Source organism: Protomyctophum bolini, assembly GCF_963924005.1.
Source record: "Protomyctophum bolini genome assembly, chromosome: 11".
Taxonomy (NCBI): Eukaryota; Metazoa; Chordata; class Actinopteri; order Myctophiformes; family Myctophidae; genus Protomyctophum; species Protomyctophum bolini.
The window spans coordinates 20505824-20532779 of record NC_137872.1 but is presented as its reverse complement, the minus strand read 5'-3'; the positions used below and the strand labels follow the sequence as shown (position 1 = coordinate 20532779).

The following is a 26956-nucleotide window of genomic DNA, read 5'->3' as shown; positions in this document are numbered from 1 at the left end:
ACTCCATATTTGGATAGCGGGACAGACACACAGACACACACACACACATGACATGATCTGCTAGGTCTCATAGTAAGTGCTCACTGCATTCGCAATCACTGCGTTTGCAATGAGACCTAGCAGATCATGTCTGTCTGTCTGTCTGTGTGTCCAAAACATCCGCTCATACGCCGTACGAGCTGCTTTGACAGCTCAGCATGAAGAATGAGAAGAGAGCTGAGACTGCTTAAGAAGGCTGCCTGAATTGCATTGTGGGTATGAGGGTGTGAATGAGATAGCTCGCAGCGTATGATTGAGAAGGGAGATGGACTGGAGAGGCAGCAGATTTAAAGATGCAGTATAGATCACTAGGGAGAATGAATCTGCCTTCCGTGCCGCAATGAACTAACGCTACGCTTGAATTGTCCAGCTGCCATTTTTAACGCTATCTTGGAAATGACGCCTTTCCCGAACATATATTTTCCTAAATTTGTAGTATGTTCTTAAGCATGTCCAGAGGTACTAGAATAAGCTGAGAAATACTTTGCAAATGTTAGACTCTGGAATCTGGATAACTTTGTAGTCGAGAACAAGTCCCAAGTTTAGCATGGTTGAAAATAGAGCCCTTGGTCTCTTGTTCCGGAACCAGGACGGAATACACATTGTTCCTCCTGTATCTACGTTTTTGAGGAGTGCTAGCACCTCCAACATCGCTTTCGGAAATTGCGTCATACAGGTGTCATAAAAAGTCCATGGACTTTTTATGACATTTAAAAAAAACAGCACCCCACGTGATGGCTGAGTAATATGTGATGCCTGTATAATTGGCACACACCATCTGGTCCACCCTTTTAAAAAGTGAGATTTTCCACACATTTATCCTGCAGCTCCTCCGGGGCTTTGCCACAGTGGAGTCGTTTGTCTATAGTCTACCTCAGGGACTTCCTCCAGGGACGAAATTGATGTTGATCCTCCATTTATCCGGCTCTGTCTTTAACATAGACGGCAGTATAATCAGGTATAATCAGGGTTCAGGAATTCCTTAAAGTGCTCCTTCCGCCACCAGACAATAATTTAAGGTAAACAGTGTCCCATCCTTGCTGTATACAGCTTGGAATGCTTTGCCAATTCCCCCTGAAACCCACCAGAAACGCGCCAGTAACAAAACAATGCCGATCAAGAGTCCTTCTCAGGGGCGACCCTGGGCTGGCCAGGCCATTTACTGCATGTCACTCCCCTACTCTCTCTCCTTGTTCCCTGTCTATCTCCTTCTCCACTGTGACTATCAGAAAGCCTGGTGCCCGCCGCATTGTATCCACTCGGTAAGTCCCTGGCTTGTCCCAGGGGCACACAACTCACCACCAGATGATAATCAGTTGAAAGTTCTGCTCAAAGGCATGGATAGGTGACCCTCTCGTCCACTAGGGTAAAACTGAAAGTAGCCACACTCAACTGGAGACTCATGAGTATCAAACACCCACCTGGCAACTCCCTGGCAGCTCTAAAGAATAGTGTCCAACCCCTCTCCAGGAGTTTAGTCCCTGTCTGCGGGATCTACTTGCTAGTACCCTTGTCTACCTTCACCATTATTTTCTCGGACCTGATTCTGTCTGTAAAGAGCAGCGCTTGGCATGCACGCACATTATTTGAGGGGCACTCCAACATCTATCTGGCTTTCAGAAATTATTCATGTGGCAGCCAAGTTTATGGACTTTTAATGTTTGAGGCAAAAAATCAGGACCCCACTTGTGACAGCATGTGGCAGCCAAGTCTATGGACTTTAATGTTTGTCTTTAAACAGGACTCCACTTGTGATGTTATGTGGCAGCCACAGGGGCGTCCCTCACTTCAAAGGAGTGTGATTTTCCAAGTGTTTTCAAACTTGAACGGCAGTGGATACAGCTAGTACACTGAGCAAGTGATCAGAATGATATGATGAAGCTGTAACACACAAGGCAACCTAGAGACTGTGTATAGTCCATCTTCTTTCATTTGGATTTTCCTGTAGTGTGGGCTGTGTGGCCATGTTTGTTTTGGTACCTTCTAGAACAAAGCGGGGCTCGCAACTCACATTGGACTGCTCCAAAAATATATTTATTCAGAGACACATCTGAAAAGACATAATACATTTCGACCCTGTGGTCTATGTAAGACCACACGGTGCAGAAAGTGTACTGACAAATACCACACGGTTGAAACATTGTATTATTGTTTGCTAATCGTCGCTGAATAAATCTTTTTTGGACCACAAGTGAATTGCGAGCTCCATGCTTCGTTCTAGAGAGTCCATTTTTACAGTTTGGCTCAGCACCAAATAACGGAGGATGTATGTCATATGTTTCTCTGAATGTGTTGGTACCTTCAACACCCTTCGGTTGACACGGTTGCAGAGTGGATGCGCTGATGTGCGTTCAGCTGACCTAACTGATTGAAAATCTTGGCACAATGTTTACAGGCGAAGGGTTTTTCGCCAGTGTGGAGACGCTGATGCGTCTGCAGGTTACCTAACTGACTGAAAGTCCTGTCACACTGTTTACAGGCAAAAGGTTTCTCTCCAGTGTGGATGCGCTGATGTGTCTTCAGGTTGCCTAGCTGACTGAAAGTCTTGTCACAATGTTTACAGAGGAAAGGTCTTTCCCCAGTGTGGACATGTTGATAAGTCATCAGGTCACCTATTTGACTGAACGTCTTGTCGCAGCGTTTAGAACGGGAAGGTTTTCCTCCATTGTGGATTTTCTGGAGTTTCTTCAGTTTTCTCGACTGACTGAGACTCTTGTCACAGTGTTTAAAATGAAAAGGTCTTTCTCCAGCATAGAGATGCTGGTGTCTGTTCAGGATATTCAGTTGCTTGTAGCTCTGAGTACCTAAACGACAGAAACTCTTATCGCACAGTATACAGACGTGCGTCTTTTTTCCTGTGTAAGTCAGCTGATGTGTCTTTACTACTTCTTGTTGAGATGCAGTCTTGGTCAACCGTTGATGAATATAAGATCTGGGTTCTTCTGAATCCCCTTGTTTCTGTTTGGTTGCAGAGCTAGTAATTTGCTGACAGGCCACTGAAGGTATCTGTCCATTCTTTAGTACTTGGCAGTAGATGTCATTGTGTATCCTCTTCATGTGCTTTTGGAGGAAGTCCCAGGGTGTGAAGGCATATTGACACTCAGAACAGGAGAAAACCTGAATCTCGGGAGATTGGGACATCACTCCTTCCAGGATTGCCAGTTCATCATCAAAGCTACTTGTATGCATAAACTCTTATGATGGGCTGTGTACGTCTGCAGGGGATGGATATGTGCTTCTCTATCTTGTTATGGACCGACCTCGCCTATCTCTCTCAATCTCTCGTTACCACTATATCTGTCTTTCTTTCTCTTGTTCAGGTTTTCTTCCTATCTCATGTCTCTGTCTCTCAATGTTTCACTGTACTACACTGTCTCTCGATGTGTAACACTTCCTTTGGCTATATGCAGATTTTACATAGACAAAAGGGACATTTATGGTACTTTAATCTTCACATGTTATATAGGCTCACCATAGCTCTGTTCTGACATCACACAAAACAATAACTGTTGACAAGCATGCCTAAACTTGCTAACCTTCCCCGGCACTATTCCAGTTTGTCAGAAAGTAGAAGGCAGCCTGCTCATCATCTACCTATAATTACTAGCATAATAATTGGGAAAGATCACAGCCTATACCTAATCAATTTGAGCTGAGTTGGTTCTGACCAAAACTCTTAACTAAAATTCTCACCCAATGTGAAGTGAGTGGTGCCTTGATGATGACATTATGTTGATGATGTCCAACGATTATGTATTGACTCATATGACATCACAGGGGGGGGGGGGGCGGAATAAACAGGAATAGACACACAAAGTCACATGTGTGTGCAAAGTTTGGCATTGGTCAACAGAGCATGATCCGACGGAGCATTGGTTCGACATGCGTCCGCACCTCTGGACTGGCGCCTGCTCCCGTGCTTGCGGTTATGGTTAGGTTAGGGTTAGAATAGGGCATGGGAACTCGCTTGTGCAAACTTGTTTTTTGCAAATATTTGTGAAAACACGTAGGCTATGGCTTCTCGTAAAGCGTAGGCTATGATACAAAGTCTCCCAAAAACAAACACAGCATTCCTGCATAATACCGCCCTCATATTCCCTTATTGGAAATCAGTCTATATGGAACACAGCTGTTTCGTGCTGTGTGCGTGCTGTGTGCGTGTGTGTAGGAGGGGGCTCAGCTGAACAGTTTGTACAGAGACAGTCCCTGGGTCAGTCCACCCCCAGTCATGGAGGATCTCTGTAGGGTAAAGACATGGAGATGGATTCTATCTGCCTCTTTCAGCTGGATGTGTATCAGTCAAGCAGCAGCAAGGCCGTAAGTCCTAAGTGGTGGTAAACGTACTCGCATTTCTTACCTAAATAAAAGTATCAATACTGCAATGTAGAAGCACTTACAAGTAAATGTCCGGCGGTAATCAAAAGTAAAGGTACTCATTAGGATGTTCCTTTTTTAAATATATGATAATCGTTTGAAAATCTATGGTCAATTTATGTTTTCTAAATAATAATCAAAATGGTACATACCGGTAAGTGGAGTAGATGTACTTAGTGATATTACTGTAAGTGTGCGTATTCATGACATCATTCTCATGCCCATAAAATCTGAATGACTGATTTGAACCTTGACCCCAACATGCACTCTGCCTTGGTTTTGAGTCACGCTGTTTCTCTAAAACAAACAAGAATTAAACTCTGAAACTTTGTCACAATATAAAAGAGACACCAATGGGTAATTTTTTGTTATAACTCAATTTCGACCAAAAATGTAGTACTGCACTCTGGCTTTGTAGGGCAGTATATAGCTCCCAACGTGTGACGCTCCTTCAAAACAGTGTGTGGGTATTTTAATGGGTATTTTAGTACATAATACATTGTGTTGATGATATTGTATTGGTGAGATTTTGGTGTTATTAAACTGCTTTGTTTTTTACACTTGTTTTGAATATAACAAAAATTTACCTTACCTTACCATTTACCCAAACATGACATTTAATTGTGATTGTATAGGCAATACATGGTTGCCATTCCTGCAGTTCTCGAGGCAGGCTCTGAGGCCAAGTTCTGTGTGGATTTTCTGCAGCTCAAGGAGACTGTGAACATGACCATCTCTCTCTCTGGAATGACTATCTTCCAGGAGACGTCTGACAAGCCATTCCACCTCTGCAGATTATTCCAGGTGCACTTCTTAATTTTGCCTTGTCTTGTTCATGTTTAACATAAATTGTGTGTGTGTGTGTGTGTGTGTGTGTGTGTGTGTGTGTGTGTGTGTGTAATCTGATGCTGGATAAATCAATATGCATGTGTTTTGTGCCATAATTCATTTTAGTTTTGGACAACAACAACATAATGATATCTATATGAATTCTTCTTAACTTGACATACCGTATATCCATCGTAGGCACCAGCCGCACAGTCGACTGAAGTGCAGGTGGTGGTCCAAGGTCAAACATTCCAATCCATGGAAAAAAGGAAAATCATGTTCAAATTTGCTTACCAACCCATGACATTCATCCAAACAGATAAACCATTCTACCTCCCAGGACAAACAGGTAACCCTGTGTTTGATGGTGTGGTCTATAGGTGTGCATTGACCCTGGCCTCACAATTCAATTTGATTACCATTCACCAGGTAACAATTCGATTCTACAACGCATTGCAATGCATCACACTTTTCTGTGTTACTGCACAACATGGCAATTATTTTCATCTGTCAGATACAGTATACTGAACAACACATTACTATATTATAATTATCTTATAATGATATGTGATAGTATAGGCCTACTTATATTGAGGCTTTGATTATCAATGTCACATTGCTGCATTGCATTTCTGCACGGCTGAATCACGTTGCATTGCTTAATCGATTATTTTTGACACCTCTAGTGGTCTGTACTATTTATTAACATTAATGAAATGTTGCTTTATAGCTTTTAGTCAACAACCACTGTACATATACTGTATGTATGTATGTATGTATGTATGTATTTGGTTAAAATGGGTAGGGTTTAAAAAAAGGCAAGAGCTTGCTCTGTTGCACTGGCCTAAAAGTGGGTATGTGATCCACACTGTTTATTCATCTTCTTTCATGTGTCATAGTGAATTTCAGAGTGGTTACCATGGATACCAAGTTCAGACCTGTGAATCAGCTGGTGAGTTACGTATAAACAAAAAATATTAATTGAAGTGTTGCTGAGCTGCAATGATAGGTTAAGATCTCCAGATCTTTATAGTAAAATGTCAGGATACCGGTTTTATCCAATCAGGAGAGAGAACTCATACAGGATACAGGAGTGAGATGACACAAAGAAATCAGCAACACATTTGGAACTTGCTGATACTTGGCTACTCTTTCCTGATTGGCTGAAATTGGCAACCCATCTGAAAATATATTTTCAGTTTATTAAAAGCTGGAGAGACAAGCATAGAGAGAGCCCAGTTATTGAATAAACACCCTAGCAATGATCAAAAGCTTTAACTTTTTAACAAAAAACTTTAGTTTTAACCAAATAAATACACTTACCCTAGCCTGACACTCAGCCTGAATTTTCATTTCGTTTCACTTCATTATTCAACATGTTCCTCCATTTGTCCGTGGTTAGCCATGCTTCTGGGCTTCCAAAGACGAGTGAGCACCGAGCATTAATTATATCACTGTCACTGTGCACCCCAAGTTGCATCGCTGTAACACCAAACCTTGCAGCTTCTTTGATTTGGTCCTCCATCAAGGCAACCAGGGGAGAAACGACGATGATAATGAGTTTATCCCGACCCATTTCCTCCAGTACAAGAGGAGCTAACTGGTAGATTAAACTCTTCCCAAATCCGGTAGGAAGAAAACCAAACACATCTCCCCCTTGAAGAAACGCCTTCAAAGCACGAAGTTGTTGTGGTTTTAAGGAAGTTATTCCTGGAATTTATTTTAAAACCGTTTCAATAGCCAGATCGATACGATCACACGTTACAGCAGAGGGGGCAGCCATGTTTGTTTGTGTCTGGAGGTCTGGAGTGGAGTCAGTGGACGCCGGCGCTGTTGTTTGACGTCATCGAGTTGAAACGACGCTGATTCGTCGGTTGGATTTCCAACCGAGTCTGAGATCTCCTTCGGGAGCGTCACCAGAACCTAATCGCCTGAACATAAATTTTTAATGTGGCTAGCGATTCAGGGGCTGGAGCCAGGCTACACTTACCCTAACATTAAGCAAAAATAACAACACTATATTGTATCTATAATATGAAGTTTCATACATTTGTTTTTCTACCGATGACCACATTTGTATTATAGGCTATTGATCTCATATCACAGTCTCACTGTGAACTATGAATATGTGTCCACTGTCCATTGAGTGTGTATACACTAGTAAGAGAAGAAGCATTGCCTGTTTAACATAATATCCATTTTGTTTTCTGTCCTTTGTAGTACAACACTGTAGTGATCGAGGTAAGATACGATTTGTTGTTCATACAGTGATGAATGAATGGTGCATGTTACTGTTAAATCCACATGGGAATATAATAGTTCAGTCTACAAAGATTTAGTTTCCTTACTTCATTACATTAACATATTATGCATTGTTCTTTATTTATTTTATTTTCATTCTTATTTATTTTTTTACAAGCATCCAAGCAGACCAATAACTTTAATTATGGGTAAAAAAAAAAAAGGTTGAAGATACACTCCTTGTGTGTGTTTGCATAAAAACAAACATCACAGATTGAATGCTTTATCGATCCATCCATCCATTCATCCATACGTTGGTCGGTCTTTATATCGGCCACATGACAAAACGTTGTCATGTAGTGCCCTAAACAAACAGTCCACAGACTTGGCTGGCAAACAAATTAGTCTTAAGTGCTCAAAACAAACATTAAAAATGTCACGGTGCGACTCCAGAAGTAGGACCCAAAATGCAGCAGAACAGACTGGTCAAAGGCAGGAGATCAAATGCAGAGGGATTTATTCACCCAAAACTCAGGCTAGGCCTACACACAGGACTGGGAACACTACTATTACAGAACATCTATACTTAAGCAGGGAACATAAGGAACTGAGGGTTTAAGTACACACAGGGCCACAATACACAGGTGAACAGAACAAACAATCAACACTGGGATTGGCTGGGAGACTAACAGGACCAAGGAGGTGAGACAAGACAGGCAAACACAACTAGGCAGAACAGGAAACACTAGGGCATCACTACATAATAAAAGTACACAGTAGCCTACACAGATTGTAGTTCATGACAGATTGAAAGACAGTTCGTGACAAAAAATCCCATAGACATAGACACATGATGTAATGTGTTGGAAGGCCTTCAAAAATCGTTTTAATTGTGGCAATCTGACTCACCTCTCTTCTGTTTGAACAGGATGCTAATGGGAACCGGATAGGACAGTGGCTGAAACATAATGGGACAATTCTGCAGAATTCCTACTCATTGAACCCTGAGGCCCACGAAGGAACGTACAGAGTTATTGTTCATATTGATGACAAGAACATATATCATTCCTTCAAGGTCGAGAAATACGGTAACTGGTTTCATTTTCATGTGGGAGGGAGAATAGCCAAACTAAAATATAAGCCTACAACTGCAATTGTTATCTCCACCAGGCTGGAACGAATAATATATAAACTATAAATAGAAATATGTGTATATGCTATGTATTGCGTTGTATCATGATAACAAAGCATTTTGCTCCCAGTTTTGCCAAAATTTGATGTAAACGTAAAAGCTTGTGAGGAGATAAGCATTGAAGAAGATGAATTCACAGCTGAAGTCTGTGCAACGTAAGTACAGTAAGATGCTTTCTGTAGTACTGGTTGACAACAAATAACACAGCTGCACTTTCCTGACATAATACTATCATAGCATCACAGAGGATAAAAAAACACAATAATTTCCATTGAGGCCTTCTAATTTCCCTCCTATTTTCTCTTGAGGCTGTCGGGAAGAAACCACCTAACTCCAAAAAACAAGAAATACTGCCTCATCAAAGTTTGTATTGTGACTTTATAGACCTGTATTTGTCAATTACTTGATGAGAGGGGGACAGGGGGATTTAGGTGCTTTCCTTCCGACAGCAACGAAATGCATGGAAATGACAACATTTATTTTAGAAGATATTACTGTAGATTTTGAAATATGCTGTTGAAATAAACATTTCATAGCATCTTCTGCATAGGTGATACCGGTATGTCATTACTACTCATTAGTTAAACAGCACCATTTTTACCAACGAATCCTAACCCACAGTGTAACTAAGCCTAACCCTAAAAGTCCTTTTCATACAGGTATTTTTTACTCATTACTTCATCAGGTATACCTATGGGCATCCTGTGCCTGGTAAGGCAGAAGTGGAACTGTGTCGATCATTTAAAGGAGGCATTTTTATCCCCCTTACGTTCACTCCGGAACACCCAGAGGGCATTGGTATTACTGCACCCTGTCATAAAGAGAGAAAACAGGTCTGTCTGTCTGTCTGTCAATACTCCTTTCTAATCAACTCCAAGCCATTCGTATATCGACTAATTATTCACTTACTCACTTCTTGAGGGTTTTCTTTGTTCTTTCTTTTCTTCGTACTGTATATTGTACAGACGGACAAGAGCGGCTGCGCCAGCTTTACTTTTAAAATGTCTGCCTTCACCGGGCTTGATCCAAAGGTTCTCGAGGATCGCCTGCACCTCAATTCTAAAGTAGAGGAAGATGGAACAGGCAAGTCTTAACACCTGATGGAACAGTTAAAAGCAAACGATGAAGTAGCCCCATTTGGAACCTCACCCTCCGCTCTGAGAACAGGTTCTGTGGAAAATATTTATTGCGAATGCAGTGAGCACTTACTATGAGACCTAGAAGATCATGTCTGTCTGTGTGTCTGTCTGTCTGTCTGTGTGTCTGTCCCGCTATCCAAATATGGAGTGTGTTGCATCAGCAATCACTCAGCTCCATATATGGGCACAAAAGGGGCCAGGTCCACTCAGCTCCATATATGGGCACAAAAGGGGCCAGGTCCACATATACAGTAACAGCGGGACAGACACACAGACAGACAGACAGACAGACATGATCTGCAGCTGCGTTCGCTTCCCGCGTTTGCGCGTCTTACTGGTTTAGAGGGGGATGAAACAACCGCTTACAAAGCTTATAAGTCAGCCAGTACCATGTTTTCCAAATCTTACGAAAAGCAGTACTGCGCATGTGGACGGGGGTTGACTGACCACAGGCTCACTAAATTATCAATTTAAGCCTGATTTAAGTGGTTGTTTCACCCCGCTCTAAAATGTTTACTTTCCACTCCTAATTTTATCATCTGTAGCTCTGTAGATATACTTTTTGGATACGAAAAGGGTTTTTGCCACTGTTTTTGGAGGGCTCGACTCATTTCGACTTATGCAGGGATATCCTGTCACACAACGTCTTCTCGGAGCTAATAGTTGAGGGTGAGGTTCCAAACGGGGGCTAACGATGAAGAAGATGAGCTTCAGCCTCACCTGCAGCTCATCAGAGTGACACTGAAGTGACATGGACAGTCTTTTTTTCTCCCCAGGAGTGATACGGCCACAAGGAAAAGTGATCGATATCTCATATGCTACTGGAGAACTTTCCTTTATTGATGTGACATCCAAGGTATATGAGGGCCAATCAGTGATTGAAGGAAAAGTAAGTCAAAATATTAATCATTTCCACCGATATCGATTCAGTACAGTTATACCAGTGGTGTAAAGTACATTTACTATACTTTACAAATAAATAAATAATTACATTTAAGATATTATTATTACCCCTATTATTACAACAAAGACAATGTTCTATTTCTTAAACTTATGTATTCACTATTCATTGATTCACTAGTATACCAGCCACAATATATATACAGTATATATATATATATATACTTTAATGGAGTATATTTTCAATACTTACATCTATTATTCTTCTATTACTTGTATTTTACATATATTTTCCGACAGGTCAAAGCACGCTACTTGAACAGCATGCCCATCCCTGGCATGTTGGTGTACATGTTTAAAGGTGAAGGGCAATCAGCACGTAACATACTGACGCTCAAAACGGATGGCGATGGTGTGGCCGCATTCTCATTCAACACGTCAGACAGGGAGATCACGCTCACAGTAAGTCACAGACAGTGGTCCACCACAATGATATAGGGATAGGGGGACCAGGGAGATCACAGAAGTCACAGACAGTGGTCCACCACAATGATAGGGATAGGGGGACAGGGAGATCATAAGTCACAGTGGTCTACCACATTGATAGTGACAGGAGAGACCAGGGAGATCATAAGTCACAGTGGTCTACCACTGGTCTACCACTGACTGACGTACACTGGGAATAAATAATGCCGCACAGGTGAATGCAGTACACCAACAGGGAATGATAATGGACATACGATTTTGAGATAGCTTGTGTGCAAGTGGTAAACTTAGCTCTAGGTGAAAAGGCTTTGAGTCGCCAAAATCTGTTGGGGGCATCCTCCGGAGAACAACAAAGTAGAAGCAACAGTAGAAGAGCACGCACATCCAAACAATTAAACAACAATCTCATCCTCCGTGGTTCATGCAGGCACAGGCAATTTCATGGAAATCAACCTGTAGTTTTATGAGGCGGACTAATGGTCAGATCAAATATATTGAAGAGGCATGTTTCCATGAAGTAATGAATGAATGAATGAAAAAAAAAACATGTTCTGTCTCTTTTTGCTATGATGAAGGTTAGTGCTAAACCAGAGCTAAATAGACACCCCAGTGCCAGAACGGCATACTATGTGGAACGGCAACATCGCCTGTCGCTCAGGAGGCCAGGGAGCTCACTGGAGGTGAAGAAGGTAGAGAGGCCACTGCTCTGCGGTGGAGAAAACCCCATCACCGTCCATTACACTGTAGCTGGAGAGACGGCAGGCCCTGTGGACCTCATGTACCTGGTGAGTGGCTCGCTCGCACGCACACAGTGCACACACACACACACACACACACACACACACACACACACACACACGCACGCGCGCACGTCTTGTATATTAATATTCCTTTGCATATGACTTCTGAGCCATGTATATCTGTAAAAATGCTATTGATATTGTATTGGCACCACCACACAGTATGTGTTGATGTCAGCATGAATGCTTCTCCATATTTTCACCTCTCTTTTGTTTCCAGATTTTGTCCAAAGCAACCATTATCAAGCAAGGACTTGTAACGGTCCAAGTGCTGCATTCTTCAGGTAAGTCAAAATAAATTAAATTAAATATACATTATATTATAGCTTTGGATACATGGACCAACAGTAGTTTTTGTGTTGGCTGTTCAAAAACAGCGCTGTTTGAACATTTTTAAACATCTTGAAAGTGGGACTACTGATTTAGAAGGCAGTTGTAGAATCTGCCTCAGGTCTTAGAGACTCATCTGTATATCAATGAAGTGTTCTCTCCTCTCCTCTCCTCTCCTCTCCTCTCCTCTGATTCTAGTCACCGAGGGTGAGATCTCCTTGAAGTTGGAGGTCAGCCCAGAAATGGCTCCATTGTTGGAGGTGCTGGTATACGCTGTCCTCCCCAGTGAGAAGATCATCGCTCACCATGCAGAATTCACCACAGAGAAATGCTTCTCTAATGAGGTCAGTTCAAGTCTGGCAGTTTTCTATCATCTGGTCACTCTGGAGGACGAGGGGCCAGAATAAAGTAAAATTTAATTAAATTACCGGTAGGCCTGTGGACTGTGAAATGTACATTGGTCGAATATATGGATAGTGAAGGAAAGGATATGCTACGGACCTATAGGCCATTCCTATACCCAAGGCTACATGGATAGTGCAAATAAAAAACTGATAAGCAAGACCAATACCAATACTAAAGGGCACAAGGAAAAATGACATACTAGTGCTGCCCGATAGAAACCTTTTAAATGTTTCACTTGACAGTAATGCCCTACTTCTTAGAACAGAGTATGCACAAAGTATCCAAAATAGCTAGGGATGTCCCAATCACGTTGTTTTGCTTCCGGTCCGATTCCGATCATTAGATTTTGAGCATCTGCCGATACCGATTTTTCGACAACCCTAAAAATAGCTGATAAAACAGTCTCACCGTGAGCTGTATCGGCAAATTGTTCCTATATTTGATACATTCTGAACATGAAATCAGTTAAATCTGAATGTAAGTTTTGTTAATGAAAATATCAAGAAGAGATATATTAGTCAGGTTGACCCAAGCAAATAGCTTGGATGTGAGTGGGGGCTAACAGCGTTACTCATCACAAAGTCAAAGGTGATGTTCTTTTTGTTGGCGTGATGTCAGGTGAATCTGGCGTTCTCTCCGTCCACGGCCACCCCGGGAGAACAGAGCACACTGCTGGTGTCGGCTGCGGCAGGCTCGCTGTGTGGGGTCAGTGCCGTCGACCAGAGTGTGCTCGTCAAGGAGCCAGGCAAACAGCTGGATGCAGACAAGGTGCGACTATAGAGTTACCAGTATAAAGGATAGAGAGTGGACCGTCACCTGCTATTCATTTAAATGGAAGTTGTTCAGTGGCGTTTTGAAGGACCTCAATGTTAAAGCGGCACTGGAAAAAAGTGCTCGCATTAGTTTTTCCACTCAAACATTTAAACCTCATATAACCGGAGTCCCAATACTAGTGTTATTTATGTTTTGTGTTATTGTGGGGAAAGCTTTCGCTGAAAATTGCCGATCGACAACGCGTTGCGTTGTCAGCTTGTCGATCTGCTATTGCCTTCCTCACAATACGGATGCTGCAGGGTTTAAGGCATGGTTTCAAGACCACGATGTACAAGTAAAAGTCTGATGTACAAGTCTGATAGGCCTAAAGAATTTAGTTGAATAAAAGCACAAACATATTTGGCATTACAATATAATGTAAAGTATCAAAAGTAAAGGTAGTCATGATGTAAAATGTCCCCTGATGGAAGGTCTTTGAACAGCCTGTAGGTTGACAATAACTATACTGTAGGTCCTTTTTCGTTACATTGGACTCAGCTAACCTAGTGGTGCATGCATTGAATTGAAATGCAAATGTTTATATATATATATATATATATATATATATATATATATATATATATATATATATATATATGTATATATACATACATATATTACATATATTACATATATTATTTATTTATTTAGCTATGCTCTTTTCTTTAATTAGATATTTAACCTGTTACCAGTCATGAGAGGAAATATACCATTTGTACTTGACGATGGAGAGCGATGTGATGAAATCGAGCATGATTACGAAGTGTTTAAGGTATTGTGCCACAATTGTCATTTATAAATTGTCAAGCGGATACATGTTTGCTTTTCATTGTATTATTGTTTGAATTGCTACTTTAGGATAATAATTTGCTATATGACATATATTCTAGGATCTGGGACTGAAGATGGTAACAAATTTGATCAAGTTATGCACCGGACTTCATCGAAGTTATGCACCGGACTACAGCGAAGAGATCCCAGGCTTGGGTATACTACTATATATTCAGTCCACCCTCTATAGAGCGTCGCAGTCCCTCCCCCTTTCAGAACGACGAGTGGCCCAGGAAATGAATCCCAATGCATTTTTCCCAAAGCATTTCAAAACATATTTATTTAAAGACCTTTTAAGCTAGCTACCCCTAGGGTAGGTACCCTCACAAAAACATGCAGTAATCCTGGTCTCTAAACTGCCTCCCCCTGGCCAGCCGGGGCGCCTGATGGAGGGGAAAGGAACTGGTTGGAATAACGTGTTCCTTCCACGCGCTACGTCCAACCAGGGAAACTCCCCCCTGTCAGGTGTAAAGGAGCAACTTGGACACTCAGGCATGAAGGGAGCATGAGTTAAGTCCGTTGCTCTCCCCAGGTTGGCGGAGGGTGTGTAGAGCCCAGGATCACAGTAGATGATTGGCACAGGGGTGAAAAATGGGTTACAAAATCGTGGGATAAAAAATATATATAAAATAAAAATAAAAAACTTTTAAGCGTCGTACGAAGCCAACTCTTGTCGTGACAAATCATGACAACACACACAATATTTCGGACCAAACAAATAATTACAAAGAAGAAAAACAACAAAAAAAGTGTTGTAACCTGCCGGTTTTTTCTACTTTCTAATTCTTTGTTTGGCCCGAAAAATAGTGTGTGTTGTCATGATTTGTCACGACAAGAGTTGGCTTCATACGACGCTTAAAAGGTCTTTAAATAAATACGTTTTGAAATGCCTATGGGAAAAATGCATTAGGATTCATATCCTGGGCCACTCGTTGTTCTGAAAGGGGGAGGGACTGCGACGCTCTATACTTTATAACTCTATGCTATATAGTATATAGCATAGATAGAGTTAAGTATAGAGGGCGGACTGCCCCGCCCCCTGTAATTAATTTCAATGGAAGTTGCTCAGTGGCGTTTTTAAGCACCCGGAAGTGCTCTATGTTAAACCCCCGCAGCTGCACGGGGTTTCCTCGCGCTAAATGCAGGGGCCCGTCTGCAGTTCCAGCTCTGACCACTAGGTCGCGTGGCTTCAACGTTGGCCAGCCTTTCTGGGGGCTTGGTATATAGCAGTGAATTACACTTACTCAGTTACATTTGCTTTAGTCAGTTTTTGAGAGTAGCTATAATAAAACATGTTTTACACTTTAAATCAATATTAACAAGTCTCATGCATCAGCTATACAACAATCTGTTGTGACCGTGTGAGTGAAGCCTTAGGCCTCACTCACACATCTAGCATACAATAATGTTGCATGGTAGATGTAAACAAAGGGTAAGTGTCATGGCCGCCCCAATGCATTTCCAATGGAAGTCACATGGTTTGACACAACATTTTTGTTGTACGGCTTTTTGACTGCCCCCCCCTCCCCCTCATACAACAAAAATGTTGTGTCAAACCATGTGACTTCCATTGGAAATGCATTGCGAGCTAGCAACAGTCAACAAGTCTCATCAGCTATATACAACAATCTGTTGTGCAGGTGTGAGTGAAGCCTAGGCCTGACTCACACCTTGATTTGGTCATGGTTTGACACAACATTTATGTTGTACGACTTTCGGCTGTGTTTCGACTGAAAAATGTTGTGTCAAACCATGTGACTCCCATTGGAAATGCATTGCGAGCTTAAATCAGTAAACAAGTCTCATGCATCAGCTATACATCAATCTGTTGTGAAGGTGTGAGTCAGGCCTTAGGCCTGAATTATACCTATACAACAATGTTGCATGCAAGATGTAAGCAAGTTGTAAGTGTCATGGCCGCCCCAATGCATTTCCAATGGAAGTCACATGGTTTGACACATTTTGTTTGATGGCTGTGTTGTGCCCCCCTCCCCCGCATCAAACAAAAATGTTGTGTCAAACCATGTGACTTCCATTGGAAATGTACTTGGGCGGCCATGACACTTACAACTTGTTTACATCTACCATGCAACATTGTTGTATGCTAGATTTATAGGTGTAATTGAGGCCTTACCAAGCATTACCAAGTCAGCTCATTGCAGTGTGCTGTCGTAGTTGTTCAGTTTGCTTCAGGATCGGAAGGTGGGTATGGGGATGGTTTCTGGAGTTCTCCACTTCCACCACCCATAAGAACAATACGCACCTTCTTCCCAGAGACATGGATATGGGAGCTGGTGGAGATGGGGTGAGTGTGACATCAAAATGTACAAAAAAATGTATAAGTACTCATGTATGTATGTATGTATTTGGTTAAAATGGGTAGGGTTTAAACTTCTGAGATGTATGTATGTATGTATGTGTGTGTGTATGTACCATATGTACCGTATTTATGTATGTATGTATGTAACGATACATTTTAAAAGCGATACGATATGCGTAACACGATACATGGTTGACGATACGATACAAGACACATGGACGATATTGGTTCATTATTTATGATGATACGATATGATTCAAGATTTGAAATTGATACAGTAGCTATTTAGCAAATAGATTAAATGTGTGTGAAAAGAATAGTGCAGGTTTTTTACGGGAAACATTTATTATTATGGATATAATAAGTAAACAGTGATTATCTGGCAAATAGATGGACATTGTATTTGAACACATGGACAAACCCACGCCTTGACATGAACACAGAGAATACACACATTTATCGATAGACGAAGTGCAGCGATATGGAATGGAAAAGTAATTAAACTCCTATTTTTCTCCTTAAAATTGATAAATACAATGTAAGTACTTAGTATTAATACAATTGATTTGATTGATTGCATTGCAAAACGATATACAATACAAGGGATGTCCCGATACACTTTTTTCATTTCCGATCCGATCCCGATACCACAATTTCTGTGTTACCCGATATCAAATACCGATACTAGAGAATAATAAATGTAATAATAAAAAAGAAAGATATTTCTTATTTTGAAGTCCACCAACAGGAATAGTGTTTATAGCTATCTCGCTATATATCTCGTGTTGTGTTTATAGCAGACTTCTCACTCAAATGTGCACTTGCAGTTTGGGCAACTCCAAAGCAAACTCCACATATCCCAACATTTTATTTACCTGCCATAGTTTGAACCCCTTACCCCTGTGTCGGATCGGTGGTTAGACTGGCATATTTGCAGATACCGATATGACCCGATATGACCAAATAAGGGCTGATCAGACACTTTGGAAGAGGCCCGGAAGTAGGCCGAGTTATTTCTAAAATGGCGTATGTGCATACTGCATAGAGCTGTGTGTCTTATGTTCATCATTGTTCCACCCAGGGACTCAGGGGTGGAGGACATGCCCCTCACCGTGCCAGACACCATCACCACATGGGAGACGGAGGCTTTCTGTTTGTCTCCGACAAGTGGCTTCGGTCTGGCTCCTCCCATGGAGCTCCGAGTGTTCAAACCATTCTTCCTGGATCTCAGTCTGCCATACTCCGTCATTAGAGGGGAGAGCTTTGTCCTGAAGGCTACCGTCTTCAACTACCAGTCTAGCTGCATCATGGTAATCCATTAGTCAGTCAGTCAGTCAGTCAGTCAGTCAGTCGGTCAGTCAGTCAGTCAGTCTGTCTGTAATCCCCTTAGTGGTGGCATGTTGTCTCTTCCCCATGCAGGTGAGTGTGACTCCGAGGCCCTCGTCAGATTACACACTCTCACTCGTCCCTGGCGAGAAGTACTCCGCCTGCCTCTGTGCCGACGGACGCAAGACCTTCCACTGGACTCTGGATGTTTCTGTCCTAGGTGAGAAGACGTGTAGTCTGCCTCAAGGGGTTATCAAAGTGTGGCCGGGGAGGTTTAATGGGTTAATATACATACAATGAACGTGTTGCTGGGTGTTCCTTCTTCCACTGTTGACACATGTAGGTGTTGTCAATGTGTCTGTGAGTGCCGAGGCGGTGACGTCGTCCGACGCATCGTGTGGCAGCCAGGTGGTCAGCTTTCCCGAGAGAGGTCACGTTGATGGAATCACACGCTCTCTGATAGTCAAGGTAGGCATTTGGTATTCAGTGCACGTACAGCGACATATTCTGTCACGATCCTGCAGCCGGGCATTTATATAGGACGTTACAATTAGAAACTAGAGAACAATTATTCATGCAGCCACATCATGTGCGTGTGTAAACAGAGTAATTACGTTGGGCCAATGCGTGAATTGAATGAATGTTCTGCCTTTTCAGGCAGAGGGAATAGAGAAGGTTAAGACTGACAGCTGGCTGCTGTGTCCAGAAGGTAACTGTGGATTTTATTTTTATTTTATTTTCGTTATGCCAATTGATTCCTCCCCACATACAGTACATGTCTGTGTTGTCAGTGCTGTTGTAGCCTAGGAAACCCAGACGTTTTTATTTCCAGTGCTGTTGTATCCTACTGGCTCACCTGCCAGTGAGGAGCCCCCACCAGGAGGACGTGGAGCCTTCGTCCTACTACTCTCCCGCTCAACATTGCCCACAGACAGGTGTCCAGTATAGGAGAATATGCAATGACCAGTATCTCTCTCTCTCCCTCTGCCTAGGAGAGACCTTGACGAAGGAAATCAAGCTACAACTCCATGATTGTGTCCAGGATTTTGTGATTTGGGGATCTGTCCATTCTTCTGTATCCGTCCTGGGTAAAGACACAATTTAGCCTTTAGATCTTTTGGATTGAGTACTTGACAACTTTCTTTCTATCTCCCACAATGTCCTCTTCTCAGCATCCTGTAGCTGTCTCTTCTATGCTTTGCTAATGCCTGTTTCTCACCTACACAGACCTATTAAATTCTCTCTCTCTCTCTCTCTCTCTCTCTCTCTCTCTCTCTCTCTCTCTCTCTCTCTCTCTCTCTCTCTCTCTCTCTCTCTCTCTCTCTCTCTCTCTCTCTCTCTCTCTCTCTCTCTCTCTCTCTCTCTCTCTCTCTCTCTCTCTCTCTCTCCCTAACAACAGGAGACATCCTGGGTCGTGTCATGCTGAACCTGAGTGGACTGCTCCGGATGCCGTATGGCTGTGGGGAACAGAGCATGGCACGCTTGGCTCCCAACATCTACATCCTGGAGTACCTGAAGAACACAGAGCAGCTGACAGCCGCCGTTGACTACAAGGTCACTCAGTTCCTGAAGAGAGGCGAGTCAAAAACCGCCCTGCCTACGGATTGTTTTAATCTATTTAGAGTTCTCTTCAACTTGCTTCCATGGATAAACGTGTCAGCAATCCACCTTTAACATTATGGAGACTGTACTCCTGTTATCACCCTCCAACACTGTGTATTTGTCATGACTTTGTACTAACCATGAGGTAAACACAGGCTTCCAGAGGCTACAATACTTCAGGTACAGAGATGGTTCCTACACAACGTTTGGAACTGGACAAGGGAACACGTGGTGAGGATATGTTATAAGAACCTTCTAAAGCCCTCTCGTGTGTGTGTGTGTGTGTGTGTGTGTGTGTGTGTGTGTGTGTGTGTGTGTGTGTCCACAAATGTATGCACAGACCTTGATAACTTTGCGAGCAGGTCATTGTCCTTACATAACTAGAAATAACGTTGACGCACTCAGGGGCATAATATACTTGCTGTCTGGAAGAAACCACCTAACTCCACTTTTTAGGTTTTGATATGTGCATGAATCAGTGCTATTGAACACCCTTTACGTCTGTAAGGGGTGTTCAATAGCGGGGAAAATTACATTTTTAAATTGGTCGTTTCTTCCAGACAGCAGAGATATACATAATTGATTGTGTATCCAATTAAATAAGTTTATAGAAATGTTATGTCCCACCCCATTTATATAAAATCTATCTGTGGAAACATACCATGACAAAAATCACACCTGTGTGAAGTGAGGAGCGCTCTTACTAAAAAATACATCGCATGGATGCACCTGGGACGTATCTTCAGTGATGTTTCCTGAGGTCAACAGGGTTTCGGGTCATCCAACATCATACCCCTCACTCAGGCGACCCAGCCGGGGTTGATCAAATCCCGATTTACGTCCCAGTAGCTACCCTCGATCAGTCCATCAGGGAAGGCCACACAATCCGTTGCTCCAGAACTACTCTGCCGGGACTGGGAGAACCAGAATCTGGAGCGTGGAAGCTCTTATTATCTTACAACATTGAGGACAAAACAGACAAAACAAACATTAAACTCTGTTCATTGTTAATGACATTTAATGTTTGTGTTGGTGACAAAACAAACATTAAACTCTGTCCATTGTCAATGGCGTTTTTAATGTTTGTCTAAGGAAAAACAAACCTTAAACCTGTATATAGGAGGCCCTCAATAACCTTCTCTGGCCACCAGGCTGTGCAGCAGTAGCCGGCCCTTGGCCCATGAAATAAGGTGTATACATGCAGTATTATTCACTGAATGATTGGGACTGGGACTGAATGATTGAATGATGGGATATCCATCTAAACAGTGTCTCAAACAAACTTGAAAAAGGAGTCAGTAAATGTTTTTGTCCATCTTTAGGTTGACTGCATTTGTCCTCAAATCCCTTGTCAAAGCAAAGGCTTTCGTCTTCATCGACCGTTCGAACATAAACCAAGCGAGGAAATGGCTGGAGCGAAAGCAGAAGAGCAACGGCTGTTTTAAACAATCTGGGAAACTCTTGAACAACAGACAGAGGGTATGGGAGACCTGTCATATATCATTGCTCTTGGGTCCATATTTCAACTTATGCTTTTTTTGCTGTAAATACTGTGGCAACCCAGGGGAGAATAGGCACAGATTCACAATAAAATAAGAGGCTCAGTCAGAGTCAGATTCAACATAAACTTAAATTGTCTTTTATTAAAGTGTTAGGGAAAGGGGAAAACGGGGCAAAACGTCAACATAGGGTTCCTCTTGTCAGGGGCTTGGGCTTCTATTCACATGCAGTCCTGTGGGTAGAGCAGAGAGAGAGACTGACTACTTTAGTTGGGGGAGAGTGCTGTAGGCTCTCCCTTGTGGAGTTCAGTCGGCTTGTGAGATCTATTACCAGCCTCCTCATGAACAGAGTGATTCCTCCTTCCTCACTCCTCCATTAGTTCAAACTGACTCACCAGACAGCTTGGGCGTCGGCTCTTTAAAAGCTTCTGGTGATTGCCTTACCGGCTGCAGGTGCGTCCATGTCCAGGCTCCCATTGGCTGCAATACCTGTACAGGGTGATATACTCCCTCTATCACCTCCCCCAGCCTCATTCTGTGGGGAATAGGCCTGACTGTTTCCCCTGGTTTGCCACAATACATGGCATATTTTGTCATACTACAATGTCACACAAAAGTAGAAAGGTGCCACATTTTGAGGTTTACGTAGTTCTGCTATGTTATTTGCTACTTTCAAATTGCTGAAATGATTTAAGTTGCAAACCATACAAGTATCGCGCAAGTAATGCTAAAGGGATAACAAAAAAAGCATTGATGGTCTGTTTCCATTGTGGTCTGATGTATATTCAATTACATTTTAATTGTTCATTCATCTGAAACATATAGAAGAAGACATGCAATACATTACATTGTAATGTATATGTGTGATTTCCATGCGTTTCCTCTCTACAGGGCGGAGTGTCAGATGAAGTGACTCTCACTGCTTACATCACTGCTGCCTTCCTGGAGATCAATGTGTTGCCTTCAGTGAGTCATCTTTGTGTTAAAGATCACTGAGAAGGAGGTTCGTGGTGGTTAAGGTGCCTGCCCACCACCGCAGAGTCTGGGGGTTTTGAAACCACCGCGGTGCGTCCGGCTTGGTCGGCCATGTTCGGGGACGGTAGCCAGAGCGGGGAGAGTGATACTGTATTTTGTCACTGCATGCATGTACAGTACTCAGGGAGTGTTGGGTGGGAGGAGCAGGACTGAGATGCTATGTCCTCCTGGTGGGGGCTCCTCACTGACACGTGAGCCAGCAGGATACAACAGCAGTGACAAATTAGAAATGTCTGTTATGAGGATAAAAATTACATAACGACTAAATTGTGGAGAAAAGGAAAAAGAAGCGGTGATAATTAGGTACTTGAAAATACACTCTTATGTGTCTGTAACTCTGGAGAGTGTACACAATTGTCTGTGACTTTGAGAGTAACATTGAAAGTCATGATCCAAGCAATTTAGATTTTTTGATTTGGGAAGCACTGGTATCATATGGATTGGGGTTGTGTTTGTGTCTCTGTTGTAGGACCCTGTGGTGAAGCAGAGTCTGTCTTGTCTGAGGGAAGCCATCGATGAGGCCAAGAAGACCAACACCTACACCACAGCTCTGATGGCCTACACCTTCTCACTAGCCGGAGAGACGGAGACACGCACACTTCTGCTTCAACACCTGCGCAACAATTCATTACAAGATGGTGAGATAATTCACAGTCTGTGGATCTCAAACGTCTTCATTTCAAGTGTACAAAGTGTACAAATAACCTCCTGAAGGAACACTTTGAGAACCACAGGAGGTATAGGTTTAGTTCCAGACTATATAGCATTCGGAGATTGTGGAATAGTTGCCTGGCTACGCGAGACTACTCGCACCCCTTAAAAATGGGTCCGCGACCCACACATGGGTCCCGGGCCTATACTGCTTGGGAAGCAGTGCTGTATATTAGTTGATGTACAATATAATGCAGTTGATTCATTATTAATGGCTGTGTGCGTCTGGCTGGTTCCCCAGGTGGTTTCCTCTACTGGTCTCAGACCTCCAGCGACACCTCGGCCTCCCTGTCAGTAGAGATGAGCTCCTACGTGCTGCTGGCCCTGCTGACCGGCTCTCCCACCACCGAGGAGCTGAGTGATGCCGCACGCATCGTCCGGTGGTTGGCCCGCCAGCAGAACTCCTATGGAGGCTTCAAATCCACACAGGTACAGTAATGAACAGTCCCCTGGCTTGTTCATTTATAAACCAGAGATTGTCGCTGGGAAGTAGCTGTTTTAGCCTGTTTAGCAAAGTACTAATACGTGCTTTGTAGGACACGGTGGTTGCTATCCAGGCATTGTCCCGCTACTCCACTCTGGTCTCCAGCAAAGAGGGCTCCAGCATTGTGACCATCAAGTCCTACAGCGGCTGGGAGACCTTTCACGTGGATCAGAGCAACAGGCTGTTGTACCAGGAGAGGGCGCTCCGAGATCTGTGTGGAAAGTACATCCTGGAGGTCAAAGGCGACGCATGTGTCTCAGTGCAGGTTAGCTTCTATCTGTGTCTTATTACTATTCACCTGTTTCCTAGGCTGTGTGTGTTCCACTTCCTGTCGATTTGATCCAATGAAATCCAATGAAACTGGTCAGATGACCAATGATATCCAATGAAATCGACAGGAAGTGGAACACACACAGCCAAGGAAAAAGGTGAATACAACGTATTCTACGCACAGTATTTTCACTGTTACTTTTCAGGAAATAGAAATTGATCCAATGTTGTTATTTATCTCTTTTTAATACGTTTCATTGGTTAAGTATTCACAAAGCCCACATACAGACAGACTTAACTTATTTCAAACTGACATGTACATGAATGTACATGTAATGTAAAGAAAATCACTATTCTGTTTTCCACATTTTGAAACATTGACATTTTGAAAGGGTCTGTATTGATTTTGACAGCACATTTTGATTTAATTTTAGTAGCAGATCAACAAGCTCACAACGTGTCGTGCTGAAACACGTTGTGAGATTGGCTAATTTTGGAGAGTTGCACCCACACACAACCACGCATAAAATGACCTGTCTTTTAGTTCTACTGGATGTCTTCACCACTCCCTCCCTGAAATTGTCAGTATATTTAGTCATAGTTTTAGTCAACATTAGTTGTTACGTTTTTGTCAGTGACATGTCGACGGACATTTTTTGTCGACAAAATCAACACTGGAAAGATATATATATATATTATATATTATATATATATATTATATATATATTATATATGTTATTATATTTTTCCTTTGGGGAAAGCCCCTCCTATGTCCAGCTTGCGGGGTTTGTGTGAACAGAACACAAACATTGGCTCGTGTTTGGCTGATCACCCCATAGCGATGATTTGATTGGCTGACCAAGTACATATTGAAGCTAAAAGTGAGGGCAGAAAAGTGAAGGCGGAAAAGTGAGGACGCAAATTGTGATTGGCCGGCGTGATGATGATGTATGATGACAAGAGCGCCCCTCGCTTCACACGGGTGTGATTTTTCTTTACACGTGGACGACCCTTTCGTGCTCTCTCCTCAGATGTCTATTCGATACAACATTGCGACGCCAGTGGAGGACAGCAATCTGACCGTCAACGTGTTGACCGAGGCCAGCTGCGGCGTGTCCTCCCACAGACCGCACATGACCTTGAAACTACAGAGCCTGTAAGGACCTCGTGCAGAGAACCAACTGCTGCAGTAGTTCGCAAACGTGTTTGGCAATGTTGTAAAGTAACTACATTTACAAGTACATTTACTTAAGTCTACTTGAGTATTTAGTTTTTTTTTAGTATTAGTTTTACTTCTACTCCACTATATCTCAGGCAAATATTGTACTTTTACTCCACTATAGGCTACTATCATTTGAAAACTTTAGTTACTAGTTACTTTGTACATTTTGTTTCACAATTATTTTGGTTATTGTTACAAAACATACATTAACCAATACAATAACCACTTCAGCCCTACTGTATTTATATAGCCTACATATCGGCCATTTGAAAATAGCCAAACTATAAGCTCACAATGCGTCAAAATGAGACACATTGTGAGCTATTTTCTATTTTCAAAAGACTTTTATACATTTGAAAAGTACATTTTGATACCAATACTTTTGTGCTTTTACTCGTATGTTGAATTCCGGACTTTTACTTGTAACTGAGTATTTCTATATTGCAGTATTGATACTTTTACAATTGAGTATTTTTTCCACCACTGGTGTTCGGTTGACTCTCAGGGCACCCCATGCACCTCTAGATACTACTTTCCTTTTACCATCTTATATTCATGGCATCTTTTACTATTTTGTCATTTAGTATACAGATAGGCTGTACTGTACCTATTTGTATTATAATAAAGATGATGATGATGATTTTATACTGTAAGTAATATTGGTCAATTGCAAATATTATCAAATCATTCTGTGGCACCCCTGGAATGGCATCAGAACACCCTGAGGTGCCATGAGCTAAAGTATACAGCCATGTCAATTATACACATGTGTACACAAATAAACTGAATTTGCCGCACAGATAAACAAAAACCACAGTAAAAAGGCATACAACAAAGGACAAATATATACCGGTATATATATTTTTGTATTATTATTCTTTTATTATTATTATTATTATTTATTTATTTTAGTGTATGAAATATACTTTAATATAAAACACAAATGTAAAAATATGTTTGTTTGTTTTCCCCCCCCTCTACAGATACACTGGAGATAAAACACCTACAAACATGGTATTAATTGAAGTAGCGATGTTGTCTGGATTTGTCCCTGAACCTGAGTCTTGGAGCAAGGTGAGGTATATTGTAAAAAGAAACCTTTCAACTGTACTAGTGTAGACGTTAGTTAGAGTCCACATAATAACCAGTTGAATGTTTTCTTCTTCACAGCTGAAGATTCAGCTGGGAGATCGTTTGACACTAAAGGACAATTGCGTCCACATTTATTTAGAAGAGGTGAGACTGGTGAATGACACTTGATGTTTAATATATAAAACTAACCTCATCATTGCAGCAAAAATCTTTAGCTCAGTGTGTATAAGAATCGACCCATTCACACTCTGAATTAACATAATGTAGAGAAGCCGCATGCACTCCTCTTTTATTAAAGATGTGGTGCCATAGTTTTTGTACTTTGTATGGAGGTTATGGTGGTTATGATATGCTTATATCATGTCTTCCCTGTGTATTTAGGATATGGGCATGGGTCCCCCATTTATTGAGGAGTGGGCCGATCAGGCCCTTAGTAGAGATATAGAAACAAACTCTTGATATAATCTTCTTCTCTGACAACAGTTACACAAAGACATACCCATCAACCACGAGTTACAGGTCATACAGGAGGTCGCTGTTCAGAACCTGCAGCCAGCCCTGGTCAAGATCTACGATTACTACCATCCAAGTGAGTTATGAGAGTCTACTTGTGAAGACCAGCATTAGAAAATATCTTCTTAACAAACGTAATGTGTGATTAATTGTGTAGTAGGAAACATTGTGTAAAGTAAAAAAATATATATAGAAAAAAATCTAGCATCTAGTTCATGCAGTAGGCTACTTGAGTCTTGTTTTCTTGTAGGCTATTCCTTGTTGCTCCAAACATGCATGCTGACAGGGCTTTGTTTCACTCAGGTGAACATTGGCAGACAGAATACAGCTATCCTTGTGGCTCACAGTAATGACCATGCATGTCTGTCACAGTACCGCAGGTACGGTTCCATTATTTCATCATCACCATATCATATAATGTGGAAAATATGTATATTTACATAATGATTGCTCATTGTGTTGTGTTCCTGTTTGTTATTGCGGCAAGGTGAAGATTTGAGTTGA

General features: G+C 42.0%; 1 protein-coding gene across 1 annotated transcript; it reads left to right on the top strand.

The window, feature by feature from the left end:
• Positions 1–488: 488 nt before the first annotated feature.
• LOC308323342 (alpha-2-macroglobulin-like) lies at positions 489–26956 on the top strand (the record flags this gene model as incomplete). Its single annotated transcript, XM_080775063.1, has 29 exons — positions 489–498; positions 1269–1301; positions 4208–4280; positions 5049–5217; positions 5440–5590; positions 6141–6193; positions 7462–7482; positions 8411–8557; positions 11014–11175; positions 11775–11984; positions 12220–12283; positions 12528–12673; positions 13353–13502; positions 16562–16683; positions 17780–18008; positions 18118–18244; positions 18368–18492; positions 18682–18733; positions 19017–19112; positions 19424–19600; positions 20984–21105; positions 22017–22091; positions 22630–22798; positions 23113–23300; positions 23408–23620; positions 24657–24781; positions 25831–25921; positions 26423–26528; positions 26940–26956. 29 exons carry the CDS (start codon positions 489–491, stop codon positions 26954–26956), a joined length of 3423 nt encoding a protein of 1140 aa, XP_080631189.1.